Source organism: Vipera ursinii (assembly GCF_947247035.1).
Source record: "Vipera ursinii genome assembly, chromosome: 2".
NCBI classification, from domain to species: Eukaryota; Metazoa; Chordata; class Lepidosauria; order Squamata; family Viperidae; genus Vipera; species Vipera ursinii.
The window spans coordinates 9,960,456-9,975,563 of NC_139513.1; the positions used below are offsets into that span (position 1 = coordinate 9,960,456).

Sequence of the window (15,108 nt, forward strand, 5' to 3'; positions counted from 1 at the left end):
AACTAAAGTTTGATAAAAAGTTGATTTTTCTTTTTCTTTTTTAGTAAAAAAGTCCATCAGTGGTTTTCAATCAATAATATAAGATAGTGTCTTTTCCGTAATCAGAGTCAATTTAGTCATCATTGAGAACTCTTTTCCCCAACCATTCCATCATTCTAGTTATTGTAGAGCCCTTCCAACATTTTGTGTGTAATAGTTTCTTTGTGGATATCATACTCAGAAACAATCTTCAATAACTGTTAATTAGTGCAAAGATAAAGTGTTCTGATTCCAGTTGGATATTAATCTTTAAGGTTCTCTGTATCATTGAATGTCTTTGAATTCAAACATTTCTAGCTTTTTTACAAGTCCACCAAAGCATGACAAAATAATCCTTTATCTTGTCCACATTGCCAATATAAGCTTGAGGTACGTTTATATACTTTTGATTTTTTTTTTCTGTTCGTTTTCACATTCCACAGCCTATTTAGAGGTTTTAGCAATTACGTATTCATCTTTTCTACACAAGTGAGATTCAAACTCTGCTTTATGTTGTTGAATATCATAGTTCCCTTTACCTGGAATCTTTCCAATAATTTGAAAACTACTGACACAGTGCATTCAGAAAGTATTCAAACATCCATCACTTTTGCTAAATTAGTTTTGCTGCAGTCTGATTCTACAGTTGTTGAAATTCATTTCCTTTGTCATTAATCTATACTTAGTACCCATAACGACAAAATGCAAACAGTATTTTAGAAATGTTTGTGAATTGATTAAAAAGCAAAAACTAAAGTATTGCAAATTGGCATAAGTATTCAGACCCTTCACTCACTACTTTGTTGAAGTACTTTTGGCAGCAACTACAACTTGAGTCTTTTGGGTATGATGCGGCAAGCATCATTTTATCTTCCTAGAATCTTTCTGATAATATGAAAACTATTTTTTTCCATTCATGACTTAATTTGGTATTCCCGTAGCTCAAGTTTTAATGGCTCTTGACATCTGATCCATTGTCTTTCCTTGCTGCTTTTTTCTGCTGAGAGCCATTAGGATGTTTTGGGGCACAGATCTCCACAAATAGCATTTTTCCATTGTTGCCAGCTTTCCCCTTCTATACAACGAATTCTCAGTGAAGAAGAGGCTGCACCTGTTCAACATCTATATGAAGCCGCTGGGCGAGGTCATTCGTGGTTTCGGGGTGGGGTATCATCAGTACGCTGATGATACCCAACTTTTTTTCTCCACCCTGAACCAACCCAGCGATGCCCTTGCTGTGATGTCCCGTTGCCTGGAGGCGGTCCAGGTCTGGATGGGGAGAAACAGGCTTCGTCTCAATCCTGCCAAGACTGAGTGGCTTTGCGTACCGGCATCTCAGGCTAACCAAACTATTCCACCTTTAATGATGGGGGGTGAGGTGTTACCCCCCCGTTGATAAGGCTTGCAACTTAGGCGTCCTCCTGGACTCACGGCTCAATTTTGAAGATCATATATGAACCGTGACCAGGGGAGCTTTTGCCCAGGTTCGCCTGGTCCGCCAGTTGCGACCCTACCTGGACCGAGATGCCCTACGCACAGTCACTTATGCGCTCGTGACCTCCTATTGCAATGCTCTCTACATGGGGCTGCCCTTGAGAACCATTCGGAGACTACAACTGGTGCAGAATGCGGCCGCGCGAGTTGTGATGGGGGTTTCCCGATACTCCCATGTAACACCTCTACTCCGTGAGCTGCATTGGCTTCCGGTTGCCCTCCGGGTGAGATTCAAAGTGCTGGTGATGACCTATAAAGCCCTAAACGGCTTGGGTCCGGGATATTTGAGGGAACACCTGCTGCCAGCATCAAGTTCCCTTCGTCCAGTGCACTCGCAGAGGGTGGGTCTTCTCAGGGTGCCACCGGTAAAAGATTGCCGGCGGATAACATCCAGGGAGAGGGCCTTTTCTGTGGGTGCGCCTACCATCTGGAACCAGCTGCCCGTGGAGCTCAGGACTGCCCCTGACCTACGCTCATTCCGCAGGGACCTGAAGACTTGGCTCTTTGAGCTCTCTGACCCAGGCTGAGAATTTTAACTGGGGTTTTATTTTCAGGGAGGCGGAGGAAGCAGCACCCCAGTTCTGGTCCTCCACCAGGGGGGCCCGGCCTTGCACCTGGATCTGGCAGGGGGGCTTCCCCCCCATGCAGAGGTGACCCCCATTTCTCTCCTTTGCTCCCCCCCTCCGCCCGGTCAAAGCATGGGAAAGAGCAGCAGGGCAACATGGGATCCCAGACTCCCACCTCAGGGGAAGACTTGGCCCGTCTCCACGGTCACCTTCAGCGCGGACAGAACCGCCACTCACGGAACTCAGCAGTGTAAATGCAACCCCCCCCCCCGCAAGGCTTCCCGGCATCCTCTGCGCCTCCCGTCAAAGCCGCGCCCCCGACTCTTAGCGGAGGGAGGCGGAGAACCGAGAGAGCGGGGTCTTGCTACGAAAGTCCTGCACATGTTCAATCCCCTATTAAGGCTGAGAGCGCTCTCTGGTGGACTCTATGCGAAGTGCCAGCATTCCCTGAAAGGGCGGGAAAGAGGACAGAGATGATGGTCAAGGGAGTAGGAGGAAAAGCCCCTCTCAATGGCTCTCTGCCTGACAAAGGCCTCCGTGTCTCCAGAGGTGGCATTTTCTCCATCTTCCTGTCCAGGAACCGTCTGTGAAGAAAAATTTCCCTAGAGGATTTGAACTCGTTTCCTGCAGGAACAGCTGCCTGAATGGGCCCAAATCCTCTCAGAAACTGAGAAGACAAACTCAGAAGACAAAGACCAGGTGCCTCTCTGGGAAACACAATTTGTGTCTTGCAGTTGTTGCGAACTATGGCCTGAAGAGGAGGAAGATGGGACACAGGCAGAGAAACCACAATTGGGAAAATGGAGATTTCTGCCATGTTTCTATTTCTCTGGTAGTGTATCTACAATCTGCCCTTGAATAACGGCGAAATGGCGTCTCATCTGGGATTGGAGAAATGGCTGAACTACGAAAGGATGGAAAATAAGTGGAAAAGAGAATGTAACATTCAAACAGTATGGGGGAGAAAAACAAGAGTGGAAATGTGTTTTATTTAGGGGGTTGAATAGCAAACACCCTCAGGTAATATGAGTAGGAAAGCCCTTTGTGTTTAAGGGAATTGGGATGTCTCCAGATCACGAATGAAAAGTACAATTGTTGTCCACGTCACTCTGTGTTCCATTTTTGTAATGAAACATTGGACAATAATTGGCAGAAAACTGGAATTGGTGCCTTTTCTCCATTTTGACAAAGATTCATCCAGGGGCAATATTTGAATGAACTGCTTCAGCTCAGCAGGAGCCTCTGAAACTCTGAAGTTTGTCCTCCACACAAATCCTCCCAAAAATATTTTACTATTAATAATTATTTGGACTTTTATTATTGTACAGTAAGCAGATGCATACAGCCATTGTTTTTCCCACAAAAACCTTTATTAGACACACTTTAAACTCCCACTCTTTACTTGTAAAGTTAACCCTAAAGGCACCTTGCTTATTTTACTCTCTTCCTATTACCACAGGTTAGCAACTACCATATTTTTCCATCTGTAAGACGCACCATTGTATAAGACGTTCTGGCATGCGAGTTTCTCTGGGCCGAGCAGCTGTTTGGCAGAGCGCCAAACAGCTGAGCCGGCAAATCCAGAAGTTCGGCAGGCCAACAATCTTGCCCCTTCCCACCTCCTGTTAGTGGCAAGCCAACAGGGGCTTGAAACCTGCGCCAGGCAGTATGGCAACGTACACAGGAATGCCCTGGGCTGCGGAGGTCACTTATTTTTCTGTGTATAAGACGCTGCACTTGTATAAGACGCTCCTGATTTTTAAACAGGGTGTTTGCAGGAGGAAATAGTGTCTTATATATGGAAAAATATGGTATTTCTATCTTGCTTTATCTACCATTTTCCCCGAAAACAAGACCTACCCCCAATAGAAGACCTAGCTTCATTTTTCATGTTGGGCCTAATATAAGCCCTACCCCCAAAATAAGCCTTACTTAAGAGCTTGCACAGCTGGCTGGCCACCCATTCCATCATACCATCCGGTTGCTAGACACAAGGTGGAGTGGGAGGTCAGGGAGAGCTGTTCCACGTACCCTACACAGCTTACCGTGCCGAAGGGCCCCTGCAGCCAGGCCTACCATGCCCGACACCTGTTGCGCCTTGCCTGCTCAATGGCTTCTCTCACTTTCTCCTACTTCCTCCTCCTTTGAACAGCCCTTTGCTCCTGTTGCTGCTTTTTCAGTCCTGGATCTCAGTTTCTCCAGTGTGTGCAGAGGGTCTTTGGAAATGAAGACCCGCAGCGATCGGGTAGGGTGGGAACCATTCCCTTCCTTTTTGGACCGGCTCTGAAATGGGCTCAAAGGAGCAGCCCAAGGGCTCCAATCTGGCTTTGCAGCAAGCAAGGGCATTAGAGGCACATGAATTCACGCTAGTCTGGCATCTAAAAACAATGGGGGTTTTTTCGATGCTGGCAGATTTTTGCTGCCATACCTTATAACTTTTTTTAAAGTTTATTGATGCAGAATGCTGATCCTTCCCATTCTGCATCAAGTAAACTTTAAAGAAAGTTAAACAGTATGGCAGCAAAAAATCCAGCAGTGGGGGAAAAAAACACGTCTCACGTATGGGGAATCTGCACTGCCTGCCTTCCCCCACCCCCCCTTCACTTCACTAAATCCATCACCCAGACAGAAATGAGGTTTAGCAGGCCGAACATGCAAGTAGAGGCAGAGGCAGGGGGGGGGGAAGCTTCCCTCAAGCATTTCTTCACTAACTTCCTTTTCAGCTCTGCCGCATTTCTCCATCTCGTCGTGTTTCTCCACCTCCACGTGCAGGGAAACAAGTTTCTGGGACTAAAAAAGAAAATTCAATCAGACATTCCAAATTCTCGCAAAAAAAGAACTTTTTTTTTTCAGCCCCACAAAATTTTCTCTCTGCATGCAGAGGCAGAGAAACAACAGAGACAGAGAAACATGATGGAGCTGGAAAGGTGGTTAGCAAACAAATGCTTGGGAGAAGTGAGAGCAGCTGAGCGATGGTGTGGCAAGCTGTCCAGGTCCGTGGCAAGGCAACTGCCCCCAATGGCACCAGGTCCTAAAATGGGTCCTTTTTTCTCCAGTAGCTGCCCAGGCATAGTGGATGGAAGGCTAGCATCCACTGAAATGCAGAAGCATTCTGGTTCTGATGTGGAACAACCGGCAAGGGCACTGCAGATAGGACGTCCACTCGCTTCAGCTCTCCTCGACCTTCTGGCTGGCAATCTGACCCAGGGCTGCCACCTCCCTGCTCACCTCTTGGGCAGGCCGGATCAGGAAGACAGCCTCCCTGCATCCCAGGTCCACCTGGAGGAGCATTGCCCTGGCCACCCCCGCACACTTCCTGCCGCCACCCAGCACAGCGGGCCCAGGGTTGCATGGGCTGGACTGGCATGGGAAGGGCACACATACCCTCTTGCCCAAACTCTCTCATACCAGTAGATGGTCCACCTGCACGCTCCAAGGTAGGCCCAATCGCCACCACACTTCAAAATTCTGCATCTCCACCCCATGTGTAGGCCATGTCCTGCTTTTTCAACCAAACATCATCTTACCCATGCATGTTCACCTGCTGTATATAAGACATCCTCCAAAAATAAGACCTAATGGGTCTTTTGATGCCCCCCCAATTTAAAACCCAGTCTAATTTGTGGGGGAAACACGGTATCTATTTCTATCTCTATCTTCTCTCTCCATGTTTATGTATGAAAGCCATTTTCGCTCCACAGTAGATATTTCAAGGGGTCCCAAAGGCAATTTTTTAAAAGGCAACTTGACTTTTTACTTTCTTGAAGATTTTGCTTCTTGTCCGAGTATCATTTCTAAAGATGCTTCTTCGCAACAGAAGATACTTCTTCAATGAGAAGTGAATCGTCTTCAGGAAAATACAAAAGTACAGTTGTCTTTTGAAAAAGTACCTTTGGAACATCCAGGACCTGGATGTCTGAGAATATCCATAGGCATTTGTCATGGGGCTTTCTTCTCCCCTCCTCTAATTAATCCTCTAATAATGGAGCTGCTTTGGAAAATTCTGCACCCTGGACAGTTGCATGAAGCACCCTTCCATGGATTTTCAGGCAGGGAGTCTCATTCTTTTCTTGCAGTTATTTCGGTTCTGTCTCTTAGCAATTCTTGGATCTCCACAAATAGCATTTTTCCATTGTTGCCAGCTTTCCCCTTCTATACAACGAATTCTCAGTGAAGAAGAGGCTGCACCTGTTGTATATAAATTTTCATTTACATTAAATGAAGACTTTTTCTTAGCCCACATCTCACTATAGAAAAGTAAAATATTGTCCTGATGCTTGGAAAGACTTTTGCACATGAATTTCAAGGGCTATATTGAAAGCAATCTGCAATGTCCAAAGCCCTTCCCTTGGCTAGATCAGTCCAATCCAATCCTGGTCCAATGTTTTAGCAACCTGGTATCTCAGGAGCGGCTATCAATTCCTTTCTCACGGCTGGTGTCCTTGACAGCAGATGGCTCAGCTTGGTAACTTTAGTTCCTGTTAATGTCCATATCTCACACGATTCTTTAACACCTCCAGCAGTCTTCCTCTACCAAATGTCCCCTTCCCCTAGTAATGGAGCTTCAAAGAAAGCGAAGATAGGCATCTGACATCATTCCTGATTAATGCCTTTCCCATAGTTTGGCTGGAATAACATTTTGCTAGCTAAGCCCTATGCTTGCTCTCAAAAATTAATTTTTTTTATAAGTTTCATTGGGGATTTGGACTTTGTTATAATCCAATTGGAAATGGGATAAACATGAAGAAAAAAAGATGTTCTCTTTATTTATGTGAAATGGCATTGGTGGCCTTCAAATGACAGTAGCGACAAAAACCCATTGTTCATAATTAAAACACCAGATGCGTACCATTTGGTTTCCATTAGTAAATTCACACGCTGGAGCTTCCAATTGTGAAGGTCAGAGTCAAAAAATTCAGTAGATGTTAATTAGAAATCAATATATTTCAACAACTAAACCTAAGAGTTACAACAGATTCTCACCCAAATGTATCCGTATATGGAACATTTGGCGATTAGTCCTCTTGAAGCCTTTTCCACATTTTAGAGATTTATAGGGCTTCTACACTGCATGGGTCCTTTTATGGGAGTTAAGATAACTATTTGTAATAAAACTTTTTCCACACACCATACATTTATATGGCTTCTCCCCTGTGTGGATCCTTTTATGGGTGTAAAGATAATTCTTTGTAGAAAAACTCTTTCCACACTCAATGCATTTATAAGGCTTCTCCCCTGTGTGAATCTTTTTATGGCAGGTAAGGTTACTAGAGACAGAAAAGCATTTTCCACACTCCATGCATTTATATGGCTTCTCCCCGGTATGTATCCTACTATGGTAAATAAGTTGGCAGTTCTTAATAAAGCTCTTTCCACACTGCATGCATTTGTACGGCTTCTCCCCAGTGTGGATCCTTTTATGGTATTTAACATAAGTGCTTATCATAAAACCTTTTCCACACACCATACATTTATAAGGCTTCTCCCCTGTGTGGGTCCTTTTATGTTTGTTAAGATAATTGTTTGTAGAAAAAATCTTCCCACATTCCATGCATTTATAAGCTTTCTCCCCTATGTGGGTCCTTTTATGGATGTTAAGATAACTATTCGTAGAAAAAGTCTTTCCACATTCCATGCATTTATAATGTGTCTGCCCCTTATGTATACGGAAATGCAAAGCAAGAGAATTACTAAAAGTGAAGCTTTTTCCACACTCCATGCATTTATAGGGCTTCTCCCCTGTATGGGTCCTTTTATGGGTGTTAAGATAACTGTTCGTAGAAAAACTCTTTCCACATTCCATGCATTTATAAGGCTTCTCCCCTGTGTGGGTTTTTTTGTGGAAGTTAAGATAACTGTTTGTAATAAAAGCCTTACCACACTCCATGCATTTATATGGCTTCTCCCCTGTATGTGTCCTACTATGGTAAATAAGTTGAGAGTTCTTAACAAAGCACTTTCCACACTCCAGGCACGTATATGGCTTTCCCCCTGCGTGGATCCTTTTATGGAAAATAAGGTCAGGGCTCTTAGGGAAACTCTTTCCACACTCTAGGCATTTATAGGGCTTCTCCTCTGTGTGGATCTTTTTGTGGCAAGCAAGACTGCTCCTATGAGTAAAGCTCTTTCCACACTCTATACATTTATGTGGTTTCTCACCAGTATGGATCCGGCAATGCAAAGTAAGAGAAGTACTAAAAGTGAAGCTCTTTCCACACTCCGTGCATTTATAGGGCTTCTCTCCTGTGTGGATCCTTTTATGGGAAGTAAGATTGCTGCTTTGACTAAAGCTCTTTCCACACTGAATGCATTTATAGGGCTTCTCTCCTGTGTGGGTCCTTGTATGTGAACTAAGATGAGTGGTATGAATAAAGGTCTTTCCACACACCATGCATTTATAAGGCCTTTCCCCTGTGTGGATCGTTTCATGTACAGAAAGATTTTTGAGTGAGCTCAAGCACTTTCCACACTCTGTGCATTTGTAGAGCTTCTCTCTTGTGTGGATCCTTTTATGTGAAGTAAGTTCTCTACTGTTAGTAAAGCTGTTTCCACACTCCATGCATTTATAAGGCCTTTCCCCTGTGTGGATTATTTGATGACGTGTAAGATGACTCTTACTAGTAAAGTTTTTCCCACACTCCATGCATTTACACGTTCTCTCTGCTTTGTGGATCCTTTTATGGTAGATAAGTTGATTGTTCTTATTAAAGCTCTTTCCGCACTCCATGCATTTGTGTGGCTTCTCTTCTGCCTGGGTTCTTTTTTGAGATGTGTGGGAGAAGGTCCATTTGTAATTTTTTCCATTGTCTCTGGATATATAATCTTCTCCTTTTGTTTCAATTTGACAGTGTTCATTTACATCAAATTGGTCTTTGAATAGTTTTATACATTTTCCAATATATTTGTTCTTCATTTTTTCTTCTTGGGCCACAGAGGCTTTCATTGGTGCATGAACAGATGATGAACTTTCCTGATTCCAGTTATTTGACTGGTTTCTCTCATGGCTTTCTACTTCCATTAGAATTGTAGGGTTTTTCGTATTGTATCCACGACTGATCAGTCGGAATAGTTTCCCAGAATCTTCATTTTCCTCTCCATTATTACCTTCACAGAAAAGAAAAATGAAAGTTTTGGAAGATGAATGTAGGGTTGAATAGCAAGGAAGAAACCATAAATTAAGTATCCAATTCTCCGAAGTTCGAAAGGGCAAGATTTGGTTTGCCTGATTTTAAATGGTACTTTGTAGTCTGCTGTGTGGTTTGGATAAGAAATGGGAGTTGCTCAGAATTAAGATAATTTTAGAACTAGAATGGCTTTATAAAGGTTTGGGTGTCATGTATATTTGTGGTATGATAAATTTAGGATCAAACTAGATTAGAAAACTGTAATGTTATAAATGCCACACTGAAAATAAAAAACAGATATAAACTTAGGCTGTACCCCCAAAACATCTAAATTGCTCTCAGAAAAAAAAGCAGCAGGAAATGACATGGATAACATTTTGAGAGCCATTAGCAGTTGACCTGTGCAAGTACCAAATTAAGTCAAGAATGCAAAAAGGATATATAGTGCATTCATAAAATATTCAGACCTCCTTAATTTCTGTCAAAATATTATGCTGCACCTTGATTCTACAGTTGTTGAAAATCATTTTTTTCTCATTAAGGTACATTCAGTACCCCATAAAGACAAAGTGAAAAGAATTTTAGAAATGTCTTTAAATTTATTAAAATGAAAAAAACTAAAATATCACATTGGCATAAGTATTTAGACACTTCATTCAGTACTTTGTTGAAGCACCTTTGGCAGCATTTATAGCCTTGAGTTTTTTGGGGTATGATGTGACAAGCTCTGCACACCTGGCCCTTTGCAATAACATGTGAAATTTATGCCTCCTATTTCTCTTGATCATTGCTGACAGGCTAGAACACCTAGATTGGAGGACACCTGTGGTAATTTAAATTGACGGGTCGTGATTTCGAAAGGCACACAGCTCTTTATAGAAGGCTTCACTGCTGACAATGCATACTGTAGCAGAGCAAAAGCCATGAGGTCAAAGGAACTGCCTGCGGAGCTCAGAGAGAAGATTTTTGCAAGGCACAGGTCTGGGAAAGGCTACAATAAAATTTCTGCTGCACTGAAGTTTCCTAAGAGCACAGTGGCCTCCATAATTCTCAAATGCCAGAAGCTTGGCACAACCAGAACTCTTCTAACAGCTGGTCGCCTAGTCAGACTGAGCAATCTGGAGAGAAGGGCCGTAGTAAGATAGATGACCAAGAACCCGATGGGCACTCTGACTGAGCTCCAGAGATCCCGTGTGGAGATGAGACAGCATTCCAGAAGGACAACCATCATTGCAGCCCTCCACCGATTTGGGCTTTATGGCAGTGGCTAGACAGAAGCCTCTCCTCAGTGCTAAACACATGAAAGCCTGCTTATAGTTTGAAAAAAAAACCTCAAAGATTCTCAGACTGTGAGGAACAAGATTCTATAGACTCATGAAACCAAGATTGAACTGTTTGGCCGTGATTATAAACATTATGTCTGGAGGAAACCAGGCACTGCTTATCGCCTTCCCAATACCATCCCAACAACAAAGCATGATGGTGTAGCATCATGCTGTGGGGATATTTTTCAGCAGCAGGGATTGGAAGACTGGTCAAGGGTGAGGGAAAGCTGTCTGAAGCCAGATATAGAAAACAGAAAACCTGTTCCACTCGGCCGAAGGGATTGTCTTCCACCTTTCCCGTCATTTCATTGGGAGCTGACGCTGCCCTCCTGAGAGGTGGCGTGGCAATTGAACAGTGGCCACACTACGAATGGGGATACACTATCCCCCAAACCTCAGCCATTCTCTCCATGGTGCGCTGCAGCTGATCTGAGGTGGCCAGCCAGGCACTGGAGTGCTGCTGAAAACAGCAAGGCAGATGAGCACACAAACTCTCCTGCCAATGTAGTGGCGGGAAAGGTGGAAGGCAATTCTGCCCACAAGATCAGCTTGGCAGGAGTGGGGTAGGAAACCAAGCAGAGCCAAAAACAGCGCTCACAGTCTCCAGGAGCTGCAGGGATCCACGCGTGCCCTTTGCAGTTGTCCTCTGGCAATGTGCAGCCTCGCCCTGTAAGCAACCCGACTTGCCCAGGGTCAGGTTTGGACCTAGACGACTGCTTTAGCTGCGAGGAGCCCGGCCTAAGATTTCCATTCCCCAGGCTTCCTGAAGGTGAAGAGTTATACACTGGAAATGTGGACAAGACAAAGGATCGATTTGTCATGCTTTTGTGGACTTGTAAAAAAAAACTAGAAAAAATTGAATTCAAAAAGATTCAGTGATACAAGATCAATATCCAGCTGAAATCAGAACACTTCATTTTGGCACCAATGAAAAGTCCAAGAAGATAGTTTCTGAGTATGACAGCCACAGTGAGTCTATTATACACATAAAGCTGAAGGGCTCTACAATAAGTAGAATTGTGGAATGGTTGAGGAAGATGATAGAATTCTCAATGATGACTAAATTGACTCTGATTAAGATTAGTGCCTATATTTATTAGTGATTGGAACCCCCCATGGACTTTGCTGAAGAAAAGAAAACCTGTCATCAACTTGTCTTTCAATATTAGAATGGATAAATTATGCAAAGGGGAAACAGTGATATACCTTAGAAACAGGGGACAAATTCTAACTTCTTTATTACTTTGTCTTTTCTTTTTCTTAATTTTATAATACTTTTTTTCTTATTTATCAATTATTTTCATTTACACTTCAACATTTTTTATTGTTTTTATTCTGATAAAATTCCTTTAATAAAACAATAAGAACTAATACATCTAATTACAGAACATATTGCAAAACACTCTGACAGGGGAGTAGCATATTCTTACCCAAAGAGGCCACGTTCCTCTGATTTTCCAGCATGACTTCCCGATACAGTGCTTTTTGGTCAGCATCCAGCTGAGACCACTCCTCATCGGAGAAATACACAGCCACCTCCTTAAAGGACACAAGACCCTCCTGAATGAGAAGAAAACAGAAGAATAATCAGGAGGATTTTCAAGATCTATCCTATTGTTTAAGTGATTATAAGCAAAGATATACATTTCAGGTCATTCAGTGAAATAAATCACACTTTTCGTCTGGATCTGTCTGTTTGTCTATCCACCCCCATCCATCAGCAAGACTTTCAGCATCTGGAGAGAATCAACTGGAATGGGCCTTGGAAACTCCACCTATCACTCGCTCCCATACACCCAGCGTTTGCAGAAGAAAATACAGGTGGAGGGGTTCTTTTTACCATTTAAGTAAAAGGCTTGTGGTGTCTCCAGAACAAACAGTCCTATTCATGCTCAAAACCTTCACTGAAATTGTTTGAGAGGCACCCAGGGATTTACATGGGTGTCATGAATAGACAAAGGCACACAAGCCCTGTTTCTGCTGCTCCTCAGATTACAAGGAATCCACTGCTTGTACCCCAACCCAATGGTTGAAGAAGAGAAAGCTGCTTGGGAAGAGCATTTCTCATCCTTTCCAAAGCTGGATTGTTTGGCCCCAAATTCCAGGCACAAATTGGAGTATTAGAAATTCCTCTAAACGCTGACCGCCCTCTTTGGATCTTAACAGTCTCCTTTATTTTTTAACCTGGTGCCATTATTTTTCTTATCACTGGCTATAAACAAGGTGTTTTAGAAGGTGTAAGGTGCCAATGTGATTCTTTCCATTATTATTGCACAATTCCATGCCAAAGAATTACTACTTGGATTACTATTGAGAACATTTTGTTTTATTATACCTCTGTTACTTGAGTTGGAACTTCAAACGCTCTTTCAGCACCTCCATAGAAAGGAGTCAAATTCATTCTATTCTTCCCTGTGAAGGAGACAGAATTTGTAAATGGATAATAAAATGGCAGGAGGCATTCTACAGAAGAGGACATATAGAGACGGTAAGACCTCTCTTGGGAATGGGCAGATTTTTGATTACCATCTGAGATGTACTGACTTGTGGATTCCTGATAGACCTTCCTGAAAAACAGCTCCTCAGAGGGATTTGATGAATTCCTGATTCTCATAGGGTCTCTAGTCTGTAGAGAGAAAGATTTGAATAAGACATTGCACAACATGAAGTGGATTCTTGTTCTCTTAAAAAACAACTTCAATCCCACAATATCAATCAATGAGCCTAGAATTTAAGAAAGGAACAGCTGTCTCCAGTCTGTCTTCTAGAATGGATAATAGAACAATGTCCTGCAAGAACTAGTGAAAAATTTCCACATATTATGACGACTAAAGAAGTAGGAAAGGTTTCTTACCTGCAATTCAACTTGCTCTTTCTGTTCCTCTGCCTGACTCATGAGGAAGCCTTCCGCCAGGGCCACCGCTTGGGAGCTGGTCTCTGCTCCACACTCACGCAACCAGTTTGCCACCAGAAGGGGCAGAAGGGCGAGCAGTTGCTCAAGAACTACTAGGTCCAACATCTGGGCTTTGGTGTGCTTTTCTGGTCTCAGCCATTGAATATAATGGTTGTGAAGTCGGCTGCAAAGTCCTCGGGGACCATCAATCTCCTGATATTGGATGTTTCTGAAGTGGCAGGGCTGAATCTCTGAATGGATGATGGTTTTCTCCTCCAGGAACTTCTCAGTTTTTGCCCAGATCTTCCCACAGCTGCCATACTCAACAGCAGAGGGGCCTTCTACAGTTCCCTCACTTGCTAACGGTTGTTTCTGCATCCTTTGTCTGTCCTGTAAGGAAATTCCAGACAGGTCAGAGGAATCTTGTGCATCTCCAAACACCTTTCAATTCATAGGACTATTCTGGTAGCTGCAGAACTGACCACAAAGGCTATCCAAGGTCTTCGCCCAAGAGTTAAGGTTTTGTTAGGAAGGTTGTTGAGATTACTCTAGTTTCTGCATCTGAAATGGAAAAGAAAATAAATTCAGAAAATGAGAAGGTGGTGGATTTAACCACTGAACAACATTCATCCTACATGGAAAAGGAGGCAGCGGAAGATGGGACTCCGGACTCCCACCTCGGGGGAAGACTTGGCCCTTCTCCAGCGCGGAACCCCTTTGCACGGGCAAAACAGCCACTCGTGTAAATCGGGCTTCTTGTCTAGATGCACCTTCCCGCAAGGATTCCCGGCAGCCTCTGCGCTTCCCGTCTACGCCCCGGTGGGAGGAAGAGAAAGAGCAGCCTCTTCTAACGATTTCTCCGGGCAACACGGGTGCTCTGCTCTAGCGGAGGAGTCCTGCGCATGCCCAATTCCCTCCTGAGGCTGAGAGCGCCCTCTGGTGGACTCTGCGCGTAATGTCGGCATTACCCGAAAGGGCGGGAAAGAGGAGCGCGTCTGAGGCGAGGAGGAGGGCAGGGATGATGGGTATGGGAGAAGGAAAGGACAGTGTCAATGGCTTCGGTGTCTCCAGAGGCGGCGTCTTTTCCATCTTCCTATCCAGGCACCGTTTGTGGACATGGAGAAAAAAATCTCTGTGGTGGATTTCAACTCGCTTCCCTCAAGAACACTAGACGTGAAAGATCCCCAGAGATTAAAGGAGGCTTCAAAATGGGCCCAAATCCACTCAGAAACTGATGAAGACGAGGACCAGGAAGCTCTCTGGTAAACACTATTTGTGTCTTGAGGTTGTTGCAAACTCCAGCCTGAAGGGGAGGAAGATGGGACATGGGCAGGGAAGCCACAACTGGGAAAATGTATTTGTTTCTCTGGTTCTGTATCTGCAGCTGCCCTTGTCCAATTCTTGGCTCTGGGTGTCTCAGAATCACCGCTGAAGGGAAAGAAAAAAACACTCTAAAGTGTAGAAAAAGCTGAAACTGGAGGATGTTCCAGAAATTTTACTTCACAAGAAGGCTCCTTGGAGGAGAAATGAAAAGGGGGAAGCAGCGTCTTATCTATGACTGGAAAAAAGTTGGAACTGCAGAAGGATGGGAAGCTACTATGGAAAACAGAATATATCATTAAAATACTACGAGGAGAGAAAAAGAAGAGGAGAAATCTGTTTTATTTAGGGACTGAATGGTAAACACT

General features: G+C 43.8%; 1 protein-coding gene across 5 annotated transcripts in view; it reads right to left on the bottom strand.

Annotated features, from left to right (window-relative positions):
- The window catches only part of LOC310633536 (zinc finger protein 215-like), a 32,520-nt gene extending 18,696 nt beyond the window's left edge, over positions 1 to 13,824 (bottom strand). For 2 of the 5 annotated variants that reach the window (XM_083351271.1, XM_083351269.1), the window contains exons 1-4: positions 13,382 to 13,824; positions 13,054 to 13,153; positions 12,863 to 12,939; positions 11,958 to 12,087 (exon numbers count right to left, since the gene is read on the bottom strand). In XM_083351271.1, coding sequence (XP_083207397.1) covers positions 11,958 to 12,087; positions 12,863 to 12,939; positions 13,054 to 13,153; positions 13,382 to 13,798 — 724 coding nt within the window. In that variant the 5' untranslated portion in view covers positions 13,799 to 13,824. Of the gene's footprint in view, positions 1 to 4,790; positions 4,869 to 6,265; positions 9,183 to 11,125; positions 11,312 to 11,957; positions 12,088 to 12,862; positions 12,940 to 13,053; positions 13,154 to 13,381 lie in introns of those variants that run through there. The other 3 variants (XM_083351265.1, XM_083351270.1, XM_083351266.1) reach the window with 3 other exon arrangements.
- Between the last annotated feature and the right edge of the window lie 1,284 nt (positions 13,825 to 15,108).